This window comes from Somniosus microcephalus, chromosome 31, assembly GCF_052327205.1.
Source record: "Somniosus microcephalus isolate GS21.2 chromosome 31, FLI_Smic_1.0, whole genome shotgun sequence".
NCBI lineage: Eukaryota > Metazoa > Chordata > Chondrichthyes > Squaliformes > Somniosidae > Somniosus > Somniosus microcephalus.
Window position 1 is genome coordinate 26,063,180 of NC_141017.1, and position 17,517 is coordinate 26,080,696.

At 45.9% G+C, this 17,517-nt stretch overlaps 1 protein-coding gene across 4 annotated transcripts in view; it reads right to left on the reverse strand.

Annotated features, from left to right (window-relative positions):
- LOC147097666 (syntaxin-binding protein 2-like) overlaps positions 1–17,517 on the reverse strand; it is a 148,800-nt gene that overhangs the window by 7,401 nt on the left and 123,882 nt on the right. For all 4 annotated transcript variants that reach the window (XM_085971663.1, XM_085971662.1, XM_085971664.1 and 1 more), the window contains 9 exons: positions 15,898–16,028; positions 15,237–15,344; positions 11,711–11,768; positions 8,155–8,220; positions 7,108–7,188; positions 6,714–6,852; positions 4,244–4,353; positions 2,113–2,211; positions 381–466 (listed from right to left, as the gene is read on the reverse strand). In XM_085971663.1, coding sequence (XP_085827789.1) covers positions 381–466; positions 2,113–2,211; positions 4,244–4,353; positions 6,714–6,852; positions 7,108–7,188; positions 8,155–8,220; positions 11,711–11,768; positions 15,237–15,344; positions 15,898–16,028 — 878 coding nt within the window. The remainder of the gene's footprint in view (positions 1–380; positions 467–2,112; positions 2,212–4,243; positions 4,354–6,713; positions 6,853–7,107; positions 7,189–8,154; positions 8,221–11,710; positions 11,769–15,236; positions 15,345–15,897; positions 16,029–17,517) is intronic.

Below are 17,517 nucleotides of genomic sequence, written 5' to 3' on the forward strand. Positions count from 1 at the left end.
GGTGATTATTCTTTATGTTAGTAAGAAGTATTGTGATTGGTTGTTTGTTTCCTGCCTTGGGATATATGCTGTAATCTCATTGGTAGTTGATGTCATGTGATTTGTGGTGGCCATCTTAAATTCAGTTCTTTCTAGCTTTGGTTGGGACTGGGTGTGGAAAGATGTGCTACAGGATTTTAAAGTTAATAAAGCCTAGATTAGAAAGGCAAATCTATTCTTTATTTCACTCTCTAATATGTACAATGACTCTATGCAGCAGCGCCGCGACAGAAAGAACATGCCCATTTTCTTGTCTTCAATCAATGCAACAAATCCCACAAATGACTCGAGAGCTTCCAGCTCCAAGCAGGCTGGACGCAGGGAGCTCATCGTTCACGTACCTCACTGCTGTCTGAGCGGCTGTAGTTGGGGCAGGGTCTGACACAAACGGCCACTGCTTTTTGCAAAGCTTTTCTTCTGTGGCATCCTGTGAGAATTACAAGTCATTACGTGAAAAATACACGCCGTCGCAACACAATAGTTTCGGGTGGAGGCCCAATTTGCAAGGCGGAATAATTCATCTTGCAGACGAGCTGTTGCCAATACATAAACTACATTTATTAGTGTAACAATCAACATCACTAAAACAGGATGATCTGGTCATTATCACATTGCTGTTTGTGGGAGCTTGTTGTGAGCAAATTGGCTGCCGCAACTCCCAAATTACAACAGTGACTACACTCCAAAAGTACTTCATTGGCTGTAAAAGCGCTTTGAGACATCCGGTGGTTGTGAAAGGCGCTATATATCCAAGCCATCGTCCATACCTTCACCGAAGCGTACGAGAGCATGGGCCTTACACTAAACATCCGTAAGACAAAGGTCCTCTACCAACCTGCCCCCGCCACACAGTACTGTCCCCCGATTATCAAAATCCACGACAAAGCCTTGGATAACGTGGACCACTTTCCATACCTCGGGAGCCTACTGTCAACAAGCGCAGACGTTGATGACGAAGTCCAACACTGCCTTCAGTGTGCCAGTGCAGCCTTCGGTCGCCTGAGGAAGAGAGTGTTTGAAGACCAGGACCGCAAACCCGGCACTAAGCTCATGGTCTACAGGGCAGCAGTGATACCCGCCCTGCTGTATGCCTCAGAGACATGGACCATGTACAGCAGGCACCTCAAAGCACTGGAGAGGTACCGCCAACGCTGCCTCCGCAAGATCCTGCAAATCCATCGGCAGGATAGGCACACCAATGTCGGTGTTCTTGCTCAGGCGAACATCCCCAGCATCGAAGCTTTGACCACGCTCGATCAGCTCCGATGGACGGGCCACATTGTCCGCATGCCTGATACGAGACTCCCAAAACAAGCGCTCTACTCGGAGCTCCGGCACGGCAAGAGAGCCCCAGGTGGGCCGAGGAAATGCTTCAAGGATACCCTCAAAGCCTCCCTGAAAAAGTGTAACATCCCCACCGACACCTGGGGATCCCTGGCCCAAGACCACACAAAGTGGAGGAGAAGCATCCGGGAAGGTGCCAAACACCTCAAGTCTCTTCACCGGGAGCAAGCGGAAGCCAAGCGCAGGCAGCGCACGTCAACCCAAGCACCCCACCCACACGCCCCTTCAACCACCGTCTGCCCCACCTGTGACAGAGACTGTAGGTCCCGCATTGGACTCATCAGTCACCTGAGAACTCATTCTTAATGTGGAAGCAAGTCATCCTCGGTTCCGAGGGACTGCCTAAGAAGGAAGATATAAATGCAAGACTTTCTTTTCTTTTAAGTGTGCTCCATATCCAACACACAGGGACATTATGAGCTGCCGCATCACTTTTGCCATCACCCATGGCCATTGAGTGTTTGACAGCTGCAACATACCCAAGAATCGTTTTATTCTCCATTTCATATTATACACAAGTTTAACACTGTATTCTCTACCTCTAATTTTGCTAGACACAAAAGAAATATACCCCATGCTTCTTGGTGAAACCCGAGGCATCAGCAAGGAATAAGATGGAAACACACTGCTCACTTTCCACCATCAGTGAATATACAGCAGCCACAAAGTAGCATACAGCTCCCCCTGCAAGTGGGAGGCCCACATTTAATCACACTTCAACCACCGTACCTCCATAATATCTTTGATGACTGGAGTCCACCTGGAGAGCTGGTAGGTGGATTCTGTTCGTAATTTTCTTTCTGGGTTTGGCTTCGAAGATGATCCGGTCTTAAAATGAAGTCCAAAAAAAATATAAGTACAAAATAACAACAGAAAATGTTGGAAAAACTCAGCGGGCCAGGCAACATCCGTGGAGAGAAAATAGAGTCAACGTTTCGGGTCAAAACCCTTTGTCAAGACTGAAAAAGCCACAGGAAATGAAACAAATTACAGGAAACTTTCTGGTACCCGGCACTGACGGGACTGAGCTGGTGCCGTTAGATCAAAATTGCTGTATAAACCAGCGGCAATGTTAAAACATAGAGCTTTTCAGCTCCATGAGAATCAACAAACCCTGTTGCTTAGCAACAGCTTCAAAACAGTCGGCTGCAGCTGCAAGTGTCTCTAGCTGAAGCTGTTGCTTAGCTACAGACCTTGCAGAGCCTGACTGGGGAAAGAAAAAGCAACGAGAAGTAAAAAAACTTATAGAAAACGGCTCCTGAATTTTGCCGGTAGAGAGAGCTTTCTGGACGAAAGTTTCCTGTAAAAGGCCAGTTTGGGGGCTGGGAGAGAACAAAAGGGAAGTGAAGAGACATTAAGAGGTATTCAAAACCAGACGAGATGGTGATAGGACTAGTGGAGACAAAAGACGGCTCTAGATTAGGTGTGAATTGCGCTGGCAGAGTGGGAGACAGCTGCCATGTGGGAGAGAAAAAAGGGGGGGGGGGGGGGTGGAAAAAGGCCAAAACAAAGGTGTGGATAAAAAATATAAGTAAAAATGTAATGGTGGCCGAGGTTATGATCTGAAATTGTTGAACTCGATATTGAGTCCGGAAGGCTGTAAAGTGCCTCATCGGAAGATGAGGTGCTGTTCCTCGAGCTTACGCTGAGCTTCTGTGGAACAATGCAAAAGCCCGAGTACGTTGAGGTCTGAGTGGGAATGGGGCAGTGAATTAAAATGACAGGCGACCAGAAACTCGGGTCATCCTTACGGACTGAACGGAGGTGTTCCGCAAAATATAAGTACAGGTTAACTTCTCTAATTTCAGATACCCAACATTTGGCCGTCTTTTCCCATTTTCAAAATCTCTCAACAGCCTGCCGATGGAGTTGGTCAACTTTACTTTGAAGGGGATACACCCAAGATGTTACCACACTTGCATTCCCCCTAACCTAGGTTTCTTTGCCTCTTCCAAATCAAAGCAGAACACGATGATCTTTTCTGGTCTTCGACTAGACTGCGCAAAACCCTGGCGCCCTGTCCGACTCAAGACCTGCATTCCAAATCCCAGATCCTATCCATCGCCAAATGTGCTCATGTCCATCTGGGCAGCATCACCCACCTCCATTCTTACCTCATACCCAAGTCAACAGATAACCTTATTCATGCTTTTAACACCTCTAACCTCATTTCCAATGCCCCACTCGCTGACCTCTCAACTTCCACAAATAACTGATGCGCTGTAAATTAACACCATCACAGTGAAGCTAGAATAGAAGAGTTTTTTATCTGCGGCACAACACTTGCAATCGCATTTTAAAAATGTCTACATTGTGGCTGAACTTGGGATGGAGCCAAGTAGGGAAATCAAATCTGGTGCGACCAGTTGAACATATTTCTAGGCCCATCTTTTGTTTCTTTACTTGTCCCATTATCGCCCCCTTTTGCCTCGCACCATCATCCCTTTCCTCATTTAATCTCTCCTGCCTTTCACCCCATCACAGACCTTCCCTTCTGTTCTTTCCTCCCCCCACACCTCTGCACTTGCTTAAAACCGGTTATATCTCTCGGTCATCGACCCGAAACGTTAACTCTCTCTCCCCCCACCCCCCACAGATGCTGCCTGGCCTGCTGAGTGTTTGCAGCATTTTCTGTTTCTAAGAACATATATTGTTATATAAACCCATATCGTATCATTTAGGAACACACTGGTTACAGCTAGACTGGGACGGTGATAATTTACAGTGCTTTACAGTTATTACATATATTGAACAAAAGCATGAGAAGTTAGTTTAAGAAAATGGAATATTACTCGCTAGGTTGTTGCACACATTTGAAGTGACCTAAAAACTGGACTGAGTCAATTCAGGTGATACATACCCCAGCAGTTACGATGGTCGTGCCCAAGTTCTGAACGTTTCGGATGATATTGCTGTCTTCCTGGATGTTTGCGTGCTGTATAAGCTTGGTGAGGTTCTCCTCCGTGATCCCTGAAATAACCAAGCACAGCAGAAAATGAGATAATATAAGTAACTTCTAATAATAAAGAAAATATTTCTTCTAACTTTCTCCCCGCTTAGCTCGTGACGGGTTACGCTTCCACAAGAACCAATAGCCCTCTGGTATCTCGCTCAACCGGCCATTCTTCATTTTGGTCCTACGATAGTGGACTTTGGCAGGCTGTTTGCATGTGGAACAATGCTCTCTTTAAGCTGCGTGGTTGCGCAGCGCTCTAGGGGTCCCGCGCAGCTGGTGAGCCGGCTTTTAAATTGGAAAAAACCACGCACGCATGGAATTTTGAATGGGCTGCGCGGCCTCCAAAAAAGAAATGACAATGAACATTAGTGTGGCAGACACCCCAACTGAGCTCGCACCTGTCCTTACCCAAACGGCCACACAACACTACTTTCCAGCAACAGTAACTGGACAGTGATCAGCAGCTAATGTTTTTCTCCTCCCAAGCGCACAAGGCTCTGAGGCCAACTGCAACCTTGGCCGAGGCTGGTTAACTCGGCACAGAGATCGAACTTTGTACCTTCCTGTGTGTGCTGCCGAGTAACCACATTACAGCAAGAGCAGGCCAGAGGCTGGGTATTCTGCAGCGAGTGTCTCACCTCCTGGCTCCCCAAAGCCTTTCCGCCATCTACAAGGCACAAGTCAGGAGCGTGATGGAATACTCTCCACTTGCCTGGATGAGTGCAGCTCCAACAACACTCAAGAAGTTCGACACCATCCAGGGCAAAGCAGCCCGCTTGATTGGCACCCCATCCACCACCTTAAACATTCACTCCCTCCACCACCAGCGCACCGTGGCTGCAGTGTGCACCATCTACAAGATGCACTGCAGCAACTCGCCAAGGCTTCTTCGACAGCACCTCGCAAACCCGCGACCTCTTCCACCTAGAAGGACAAGGGCAGCAGGCGCATGGGAACACCACCACCTCCAAGTTCCCCTCCAAGTCACACACCACCCTGACTTAGAAGTATACCGGCCGATCCTTCATCGTCGCTGGGTCAAAATCCTGGAACTCCCTCCCTAACAGCACCTGTGGGAGCACCTTCACCAGCAGCAGTTCAAGAAGGTGGCTCACCACTACCTTCTCAGGGGCAATTAGGGATGGGCAATAAATGCTGGCCTTGCCAGCGTCACCCACATCCCATAATCGAATAAAAAAGTGACTACACTTCAAAAGTACTGCATTGGCTGTAAAGTGCTTTGAGACGTCCGGTGGTCGTGAAAGGCGCTATATAAATGCAAGTCTTTCTTTTACCATACAACAAAGTTTGTGTTTAAAGAGACTTCGACTAGTCAAGTTTTTGAAGAAACGTTCTACTTCCAATGCTCCAAGCGCCACTTTACTCAAGCTATCAAACATTTGTCAAATTACTTCAGTTGCTCATGTTTTATTTAAAAATGCTTCTATAATAATTAAAAAGGTAAATGTTTGTGCTCAAGGTAAGGGATGATCATGCTACAGAAAGAAATGTTTTCCATTTCAGACAGCCAGTGTTAGCATCAAGCACTCCCAGATTAGGTATGGCTCAGCTTAATGTGTATGGGTCCACCTATTCTGCCCCAACATTGCGCCTCAGTCCCAACCTCAGAAGACCACCCATAATGTATCAAAGTGGCCTTTTTGCCCCATTTCCTACATCAACACTGTTGGAAAGACATATGAACATAAGGAATAGGAGCAGGAGTCGGCCATATGGCCCCTCGAGCCTGCTCCGCCATTCAATAAGATCATGGCTGATCTTCGACGACCGATCCCCATATCCCTCGAGTCCCTTAGTGTCCAAAAATCTATTGATCTCAGCCTTGAATATACTCAACGACTATTGCCAATTAGCAGAGAATTAGGGCCGGTTTTATGGTATAGGCTCATGCCCAGAGAGGATTTTGACTGCCCCAATCCCATTTCACACTGGACCTGCACAACCAGAAGAGGCTTTCATCCAGTCAGTCAGGATTTAAACCCACATTGCAGAGGGGAAGAGGCCAGTTCTAAGCCACCCAGTTCCCCGTCCCATTTCTTAAATTGTGTTGCGATTACACGGCAGTCGGCGTGAAGCCGAACCACCTCACTGAAGTGGTCTCGACACTTGCCAGAATGCTATGGGGTCAGCAACTCAACGACTTTACTTCAAAGTTATACGGCAGTTTTACACTGAGGCAACGCGGAGAGCTCATCACACCGATGCTAAAACTATAGTATGACTGGGCCACGCGTCCTGGTCTGTTGTGTGCCGGGGTGAAAACTGGTGACCACTATAAAAGGTGAGCATTGGGCAATGCACTCTGTTTAAATTAAATATAAAAATATGTGGTTTTGTGAAAGTTATACTGCACCGTGTTTGAGGAAGATGTACAGAAGGATAATCCTGATCTTGTCATAGGATTTGATGCTAGTATCCAGTAAAATCGGCACAATTATTTTCATGGGATCCTTGACCTTCTCTCCCTCGGAGTCAGTCCCCATGGCAAGGTCCTGTTTATAGGCCACAAGGTTATGTTATTAATCTGATGTACAAATATTCTTTACAATTACAGGTTTCTACACAGAACAATTACAAAGAAGACTAGTTTATCATATATCCCAGAAATGTCCAAATACAATGAGAGCTACTTCAAAAGGCATTGTCTAAAAAGACTTCAGGCACCGCTGCTACTGTCGCAGTGACCAAAGCTACTTAACGACCACAAATATTGACTCCAGGTTAGCACACACTCTCAACGTACTGACCTGCTCCACTTTACACATCTTATCAACTGAACCCTTGAAGTGCTTCATACAGTCTTCAACCAAGTGCAAGTGCGTGGAGTACTGGAAGGAAACACAAAGAAGGGACATTATCGCAAGGAGAGCTACACACCTCGACACGGGGGAGGGGGTTGCAAATAACGGAGCAATCAGCGAATGGCGGGCCTGCTCTACACAAAACAGGGGTACACCAATCCTTACCCTTAACTTAGAATGAAGTGGTTTAGAGGCAAACAGATCCTGACTAGTAGAAGTTCAATTGTAAAGAGAGTTTGAAGCTCTCGAGTGGCACTCTTCCTTCCTCCCCACCCACTGTTTAGTGCTCACTCACGGATTCACATTCTTCTCTACAGCACAGCCCCTAATCATAACTATGTGTGCTACTTCCTGGAGAGTCTGGTGTACATTTACTAAATTTAAAAGAGAGATGAAGGGGTTGTCTTATGAAGAAAGGTTGAGCAGGTTGGGCCTATACTCATTGGAGTTTAGAAGAATGAGAGGGGATCTTATTGAAACATATAAGATTCTGAAGGGGCTTGACAGGGTAGATGCGGAGAGGATGTTTCCCCTCATGGGGGAATCTAGAACTAGGGGGCAGAGTTTCAGAATAAAGGGGCACCCTTTTAGAACTAAGATGAGGAGAAATTTCTTCTCAGAGGGTTGTGAATCTTTGGAATTCTCTTCCCCAGAGAGCTGTGGAGGCGGAGTCATTGAATATATTCAAGGCGGAGATAGACAGATATTTGAAAGGTAAGGGAGTCGAGGGTTATGGGGAGCGGGCAGGGAAGTGGAGTTGAGGCCAAGATCAGATCAGCCATGATCTTATTGAATAGCGGAGCAGGCTCGAGGGGCCGAATCCTATTTCTTATGTTCTTATGATAGCTGGTGCAGCTTATTAAATATTTTAACTGGTTATTTTTCATTAAAGACTTCAGCTCTGCAGTGACAGATTGTTATTTGAACTACATATGCAGGTGCTCATTCATTGCCTACCCCTCCATATAGAGATAGAAAGCTAGTGGTACTCACTTTGCTGAGCTCCTTCTGGTATTGAGGCATCTTCTTTAGTATTTGAGAAAGATCCCGCAGATTAGCCTGAAAAAAAAGCAAAGTTCTTTGGGTCACTATTTTTTTACACCAATTCTCTCCCCTTCTCTTCTCAAGCTGTTTGCCTCTTGCTGAGGCACTCCAATAGCTCGAGGCCCAAGTAGCCAATCTTCACGGTGTGAGCCTAGACAGCAAGTGCCGGACTGCTCAGTCATATGGCTGGGTGGGCTTCTGCAGGCGGAATCGGATCCTGTCCAAGTCTGACAACCACTTTCCTGCGGGGATCATGGGTCGCGAGTGCAGCGGCGGCCGATTTCTCTCTCTTTCCACCCCCCCCCCCCCCCCATCCCCGTGGGTCCCGAGGCCAATGGAACCCCTCCCTCCCCCCTCCAGCTGAAGTCAGCTAACTAAGCAGAGATTGGGGAACTGAACCCATGACTTTCTGGTTTGACTCTGGACGGTGTACTTGCTCAGTGATCCGCCAGCTTGCTATAATTACACACAAATGTCCTTCAAGGTCAGTGACATAAGTCTTTCTTTTCATGAATGACTGATTCATGAAATAATACTGAGCGGCCTACGGGTGCCGCTGCCCAGGGAGTGTATAAATACTCGGGCACGGGCCCAGCTTATGCAGGACATTCTTAACAGGAACTAGTGAAGGACACAACTAGACCTCCATGTTGTAAAACAGTTGATTAAAGCTTTGTTTAACGCTTAGACCAAGTGCCTAGTAGTTTTCTTACGTCAATCAGTACATAGAAATAGGCACCGATGCTCAAGTGACTCACCTTGAGCCCAATGCAATTACTCCAGTAATTGCCCCTCTACTGAAAGAAAGCTAACATTTTTTTGGCGTTGTAATGCTGAAATTTACGCATCAGTCAGATATCCATAAAACAAGAGGGCATGAAAACAAATTCAATAATTAAAATGTGAAAAGTTAAAAACAGTACAATTTTAATTCCAAAATGGAATTTTGCACCATAGCATTTGTTTAAAGAGGGGTGTGTGTGAGTGCGTGTGGGGGGAGGGGGTTGCCAGGTTTATATTGGGCGCAATTGGACTCCGCATTCATTCACAACCAAAGGTCTGAATCCCACGGAGAGGCGTACTCAGACGTTGCAAAGTCAGTTCTCCGCTCTTCCAAGGCTTCTTCGGCAAACCCCAAACCCACCACCTAGAAGGACAAGGGCAGCGGGCGCACGGGAACACCACCAGCTCCAAGTTCCCCATCAAGAGTCACACCATCCTGACTTGGAAGTATATTGGCTGATCCTTCATCGTCGCTGGGTCAAAATCCTGGAACTCCCTCCCTAGCTGCACTCTGGGAGTACCTTCACCACACGGACTGCAGCGGTGGCTCACCACCACCTTCTCGAGGGCAATTAGGGATGGGCAATAAATGCTGGCCTTGCCAGCGACACCCACATCCCATGAACGAATAAAAGAAAAAATCCCAACGACCGTAGATAGAGGCTGCTGAAGCAGCGAAGAGTCAAGTCTCTTTTCACTTACTTATATTCAGTTGAATTTCCCCAATTTTAATGTCGAAAAGCCTGGGAGAATGGCCAAGACTAACAGAGCAAGACATCATCAGCACAGCTGAGAAGAGGAGGAGGAAGAAGTAAATCGAGAGTGTGTAGGTGAGGCAGGGAACAAGTTCCACAGTTTTGAGGTCCTGGTAAAGAATGAGTTAGTGCAATGATCTTTATTCAACACAGTGAAGATGAAACGTTCAAGTTATGAGGAAAGCCAGGAGAAATTTGGGTTTTCATTTGGAAAGGAGGTATCAGAAGATAATTAAGGGAATGAAAAAGATCATTCCAAGATATTATTTAAAATCTACTGCAAGAGCAAGAGACACTGGTTCAAATCAGTACACGGTAAATTTAAGATAGATGTCAGGACGATCTTCACAAAGAGTGATCGATATATGGAATGGACTTCTGGATAGAATAGTGGAAGCAAAAATTCCTGAACAACAAACAATTAGATGTTGCAACGGGGTTTTGGGTGGTGGGCGGGGGAAATGTAGGGTCTTTCTGGATGAATGAAAAAAAAATAGGCCGAACGGCCTTCCTCATCCATAATTAGCTTGTGATCTTATGTAGGGGGGAGGAATTTTATAACTTCTCAATACTAAAGCTACAGATACTGTAATTGTTCATGTAGTGATGTTGCGCTGAGCAGGCAACAACAACTTGTATTTATATAGCGCCTTTAATGTAGTAAAATGTCCCACGGCGCTGCACAGGAGTATTTTAAGACAAAAAATGACACCGATCCACATAAGGATAAATTAGGGCAGGTGACCAAAAGCTTGGTCAAAGAGGTAGGTTTGAAGGAGCGTTTTAAAGGAGGAGAGGGGCGCTGAGAGGTTTAGGCAGGGAATTCCAGAGCTTAGGGCCTAGGCAACAGAAGGCACGGCCGCCAATGGTTGAGCGATTATAATCAGGGATGCTCAAGAGGGCAGAATTAGAGGAGTGCAGATATCTCAGGGGGGTTGTGGGGCTGAAGGAGATTACAGAGATAGGGAGGGGCGAGGCCATGGAGGGATTTGAAAACCAGGATGAGAATTTTGAAATTGAGGCGCTGCTTAAACGGGAGCCGATGTAGGTCAGCGAGCACAGGGGAGATGGGCGAACGGGACTTGGTGCGAGTTAGGACATGGGCAGCTGAGTTCTGGATGACCTCAAGTTTACGTAGGGTGGAATGTGGGAGGCCAGTCAGACGACCAGGCAGAGAGAAATGGGTCTGGCAGCAGTGTCACTTTGACCGTGGGTAGAATGTCACAGGACAAATATCACGGCACGTGCAGTCAGGACACTGGCGTGTCAACACCTGTTGTCCAGCGCTGCCGCCTCCATTATTCCAGTAACGAGCTTTCTTTGCTTGGTGAAAACAAGAAACCCCAAAACATTTCGACGCGGCCGATTGCTTCATGATGTCACCACATTCAGATGCTGCGGTGACGCGTCTGAACAGAAACATATCTGACTGCACGTGGATGGGCGGTCATCAGGGTCAATACTGCAGTGTCAATAATCAGGCTTTAAAAAAAAAATGCAGAGTAATGTTGAGACAGTAAAGAATTAAGTTTAAAATTAGATACTCTTCTGCATAGATTATAAGAGTTTGAAAGGTGTAAAAAAAAAGCCCAGTCAGTCAAAAAAGGGACTGTAGCTCATACATAAAATACACCCCACAAAAGTAGGCCATTTGGCCCAACTGGTCTGTGCTGCTATTTATACTCCACACGAGTCTCCGCCCACTCCACCTACCTCATTCTCAGCCTTTCAGCATATCTTTCTATTCCCTTTTCTCTCATGTACAGATGCAAGAGTTTTCACTATGGGTGGCTCCTTTCTTTCTGTCGCTGCTGTTGCCTGCTTTGTGTGTTACTACCTTAAAACCTAACTGCTCCCACCTTACCAGTCCCCTCAACAAAAAGGTGAAAGAGGGATTTTAAAATTGGATTTGCATTTCTGAAACGGTGTTTGCGCAGGTGTGAACGTTCAAGAAAATGGCTGCTCACCTTATCAGTCGTCAACCTTTTGCTTTCACAGAATGTCTTTAATAACTCGGTTACTTCTCTATATGTTAGGAGGAAAAAAAACAAACAAGGCAGACATAAGCGTGTGGGCTCCTGCATGGAAATAAGCAATCTACTCATCAGGACAACAGAATAGGGTTAAATGCCGCACTTATATTCTAAGCCTCGGCTAATAAAGGCAAATATAAGAGCACGGAGGTCATGCTTGAACTGTATAAAACACTAGTTAGGCCACAGCTAGAATACTGTGTGCAGTTCTGGTCACCACATTACAGGAAGGATGTGACTGCACTAGAGGGTACAGAGGAGATTTACAAGGATGTTGCCTGGGCTGGGGAATTTTAGCTATGAGGAAAGATCGGATAGGCTGGGGTTGTTCCCTTTGGAACAGAGGAGACTGAGGGGAGACCTAATTGAGGTGTATAAAATTGAGAGGCCCAGATAGCGTGGATAGGAAGGACCTATTTCCCTTAGCGGAGGGGTCGATAACCAGGGAGTATAGATTTAAAGATATTGGTAGGAGGTTGGAGGTTTAGAGGGGAGTTGAGGAGAAATGTTTTCACCCAGAGGGTGGTGGGGGTCTGGAACTCACTGCCTGAAAGGGTGGTAGAGGCAGAAACCCTCATCACATTTAAAAAGTACTCGGATATGCACTTGAAGTGCCGTAACCTACAGGGCTATGGACCAAGAGCTGGAAAGTGGGATTAGGATGGATAGCTCTTTGTCGGCCGGCACGGACACGATGGGCCGAATGGCCTCCTTCTGTGCTGTAAATTTCTGTGATACCAATGGCCCAGCCTGGCTACAAATCAAACTCTCAGGAGAGCGCTTTGTACACGTGCATTTATATGAGGCATTGAGCTGTAACATTTTTAATTTACTCAGCATAACAGGGCATCGACAATCAAAACAGTATAAAATGCCCACCGTTTTAGAAGTGCTCAGTGGATGCAGTGTAAGCAGTCTGCAATAATCTGTTACCACATTGTATACAGAATAGATCTGGAGTATCTTTCAATCCTCCAACTCTGGCCTTCTGTGCATTCCATCTTTCTCTTCACCTCAGCACTAGTGGCAGAGCCTATTCTCTGGACCCTACTCACTCAGAGTCCTCCTCTTCTCTAAACCTGTGTGCTTTGTCCCTGCCTTTAAAAGCCTTCTTACAGCCTAGCTATCGGTCATTTAATTCTCCCATTATGGCTATTTTTAAATAACGCTGGAGCGTCTAGTTAGCTTCTCTCTACATTAAAGCGGTTTTATAATTAAAAGTTCTTGACGTTTATATTAATTTATGCATAATGGCACCACCCATGATCTGCCAAAATGGAGGGGTCCCCACCTCGGAGTGAAGGGTTATAGGGAAGTGGCTTTGAGCCCAAGATCAGCCATGATCTTATTGAATGGCAGAGCAGGCTCGAGGGGCCGAGTGGCCTATTCCTGCTCCTATTGCTTATGTTTCTCAGAATAATCACGAGTCCTCAAAGTTTGACCTTTCATGTACAGGAAACTTTGGTTTATCCGGAAGTTGTATGTCCGGAAACCTTGATCTAACGGCAGAAATCAGCAGCCGTTTTGGTTAGGTTTTTTTTCCTTCTCCTAGCATTTTTTTCCTTAACAGTCAGGCTCTGGAAAGCGTCTCTGTAGCTTAGCAACAGCTTCAGAGACGCTTCCAAGGTACGGGCCGAGTGTTTACAAGCTGTTGCTAAGCAACAGTGTTTGTTGTCAGATACGGAGATGAAAACCTCCGTATCCTTCAACATTAGCGCTGGTCTATCCGGAAGTTTTGATAGATCGGCAGCAGCTCGGTCCCGTCGGTGCCGGATATCGAGAAGTTTCCTGTATTAGGCATGGGAAAGGCAGCAAGTGCAATACAAATTACAGAAGAGACATTATGTAGTTTTATTCACCAAAGGAAGGTGATGATACACAGACGACACAGGAAGGTGCCAATCAAAATGTCCGCCACAAGGCTTTGTCCTGGGAAATTGTGGTGAATAATCAAAATGGGGGATAAGCTGAGGTTGCACTGCAATTGGAGATTGAGGATTCCCTGGCGCAAACCGAATTTTTGCGTGACTGATCTGATCGGTGATCGAAAAATAAAGCATTAGGCTAAATTTAAGAATCTGAATTAAGGATTCAATGACAACCTCCTGTACTTCCCAACTTAATAACAAACTATTCCCCCTCCCCCCCCATTCCTCCATGCCAGTGAACACCAGGAGGCACACAAAGGAGAAGACCCGCCTTTCAGTGTGTTCATGTGTAGAATTAATGAATTGCGATTTGATTGCCAATTCTTTTACCATTGTATTCTCCATGGGGAGAGCAACTCTAAATGGGCGAGCATAATTAGGCTACGTGAATTAGGTTACAGTTTCGCTGGTGCGAGCCGACAGATGTAGAAAACCTCTTTACTACAATTATTTTTTTACACACTGGAGGAGTGTGCTAATTGCAGGTAATTACTACTTGCTACTCTAGGTTACATTCTCTGGAGGCTAAAGGAGACGGTTGCTGTGTGCAGAAAATCTGATTGGTTGACATCAGATATTGTCAGGACTAGGCTGGAAACAATGATAATGCTTGCAAATCTGCTATCCCGAGCCGAAGAAATACACATCTTGTTCTAAACGTTTTATAACCATCACACTTTTCACCCGAGAATGAAAAGACAGACAGACTTGAAACAACTTACATTTCTATAGCGCCTTTCATGACCTCAGGATGTCCCAAAGCACTTTACAGCCAATGAAGTACTTTTGAAGCGTAGTCACGGTTGCAATGTAGGAAACGCGGCAGCCAATTTGCTCACAGCAAGCTCCCACAAACAGCAATGTGATAATAACCAGATACAGGAAACTCTTTTATCCGGCACCGACGTGCTGCCGGTTGATCAAAAAGTCCGGATTACAGAGAGGTATACTTACCAAGGTATGAGAGCCCCGTACACGGCCACAGATCCAGGCGTCCCTGTTGCATGGCAACAGGTGCAGGAACCCCGGTTACACGGCCACAGATCCAGGCGTCCCCGTTGCATGGCAACAGGTGCAGGAACCCCGGTTACACGGCCACCAATATGAAGTAAAACTTACCCGAATCTACTCCTGAATTTTGCCGGTTAAGAGAGATTTCCGGTTATTTAGGTGCCAGTAAAAAAAAAAGTTTCCTGTAATCTGTTTAGTGATGTTGGCTGTGGCGATAAATATTGGCCAGAACACCAGGTAGAAATCCCCTGCGCTTCTTCAAAATAATGCCATGGGATCTTTTACGTCCACCCGAGAGCACAGATGGGGCCTCGGTTTAACCGAAAGTTCATCCGAAAGACAGCGCAGCACTCCCCTCAGTTGTGCCCTGGAGTGGCAGCCTGGATTTTGTGCTCAAGTCTCAGGAGTGTGGTTTGAACCCACAAACCTTCTGGCTCAGAGGCGAGAGAGAGCGCTACCCACTGAGCCACGGCTGGCGCCTGAAGATAAATGTGTCAATTTGCTCATTAACACACACTTACTTGGAGACGTCAGCAATGTGCAGGTGACGCAGCTTCAGCCAGAGCTCATCATCCTCGTCAAGAAGGGTATCTTTAACTCGCGACTCTGCAACGCCCGCGGTTTCGTACCTGAGGAACAAAGCGACAAGGTCTCTAAACATGTATCCAAGAATACAGTGAAGAAATTGTAAGTTGGGTCCCCCTCGAAGATCCATTTCATTCTCTTGCTTTCCCACCTCCCACCCAACAAAATCGCTCTTCAATAGCATCTCTGCTATTCTTACGTTTGAAATACTAAAATCAGTAACTAAAGCCGAAAGAAATTTTAGTTTACAAAGGAGTCCTGAATAGCTACCATCAACAGTCCTGACAAAAGCTACGACCTCTAAAATCTACAATGAGCTGGGAATAAAATGTCTCCCAGGATCTCGAGTGGAATTCCCGAATACTGTGGAAAGATTTCTCTTTTTGTAGCCTGGTTTTAAATACTCGGCTCAAATTGGTCTTTACTGTAGACCAATCATCCTCAATTTTTTACAGAGATCTTTTACAACATCCGTTACAACTCTTAACATATTGTGCCACAGAAACAGGCTAATAATGGAAGGCTTTGGATCAAGAGTGAATGTGATCTTTTTCTTGAAGGTGTTAAAAAAAAAAAAAATGCAAACAAAAAACTTACGAATAAATATCTTGATCAATCGGAAGCAGATCATAGGCCATTGCCTGGAGGGTCAGCTCATGCAGGATCGGTGACACAGGATCATAGCCCCGGTCAACTATCAGCAGTTGCGAACGCGCTTTTTCAGGGCCCTGGACAAAAGATTTCAGTATGAGTGAACTATAAAGTAGACGCAAGATTAAGGCCCATTTTGATTCATCTATTCAAAACAGAATATGCAATGGCATGAAGCCAAAATGTTATTACATAAACGTGTCCTTATGGTTTGCAAACAGAGAAGGGATGTTAGGATCAGAGTTATTGATATCATAAGTACATAAGAAATAGGAGCAGGCGTAGGCCATTCAGCCCGTCGAGCCTGCTCCGCCATTCAACAAGATCACGGCTGATCTTCTACCTCAACTCCACCTCCCCGCACTATCCCCATATCCCTCGATTCCAAAAAATTTAATCGACCTCCGTCTTGAATATACTCAACGACTGAGCATCCACAGCTCTCTGGGGTCGAGAATTCCAAAAGATTCACCACCCTGAGTGAAAAAAGTTCTCATCTCAGTCCTAAATGGCCAAACTCTTATTCTGAGACAGTGACCCCGTGTTCTAGATTCCCCAGCCAGGGGAAACATTTTCTCAGCATTAACCCTGTCAAGCCCCTTAAGATTATTTATATGTTTCAATTAGATCACCTCTCATTCTTCTAAAATCTAGGGAATATAGGCCCAGTCTACTCAATCTCACCTCATAGGACAATCCCCTCATCCCAGGAACCAGTCTAGTGAACCTTCGCTGCACTCCCTCTATGGCAAGTATGTCTTTCCTTAGGTAAGGAGACCAGAGCTGTACACAGTACTCCAGGTGTGGTCTCACCAATGCCCTCTATAATTGTAGTAAGACTTCTTTACTCTTGTACTCTAATCCCTTTGTAACAAAAGCTAACATATCTGCTCACGATGCGGTCTCCTCTACATTGGGGAGACCAAACGCAGATTGGGTGACCGTTTTGCGGAACACCTCCGTTCAGTCCGTAAGGGTGACCCCGAGCTTCCGGTCGCCTGTCATTTTAATTCACCGCTCCATTCCCACTCAGACCTCACCGTCCTTGGCCTCTTGCATTGTTCCACGGAAGCTCAGCGTAAGCTCGAGGAACAGCACCTCATCTTCTGATTAGGCACTTTGCAGCCTTCCGGACTCAATATCGAGTTCAACAATTTCAGATCATAACCTCGGCCTCTATTACATTTTTACTTATATATTTCTTTTCCACCCCTTTGTTTTGGGTCTTCCCTTCACCCCCCCCCTTTCCTTTTTTTTCTCTCTCCCACATGGCAGCTGTCTCTCATCCTGCCAGTACACGTCACACCTAATCTGAGCCGTCTTTGTCTCCTCTGTCCTATTACCATCTCGTCTGGTTTTGAATACCTCTTAACGTCTCTTTACTTCTCTTTTGTTCTATCACAGCCCTGACTTCGATCTATTTTATTTCCTCTCCAGTTTTGAAAAAGGGTTCACCCGAAACGTCGACTTTTAATTTCTCTCCACGGATGTTGCCTGGCCTGCTGAGTTTTTCCAGCATTTTCTGTTGTTATTTCGAACATATCATTTGCTTTCCTAATTGCGTGC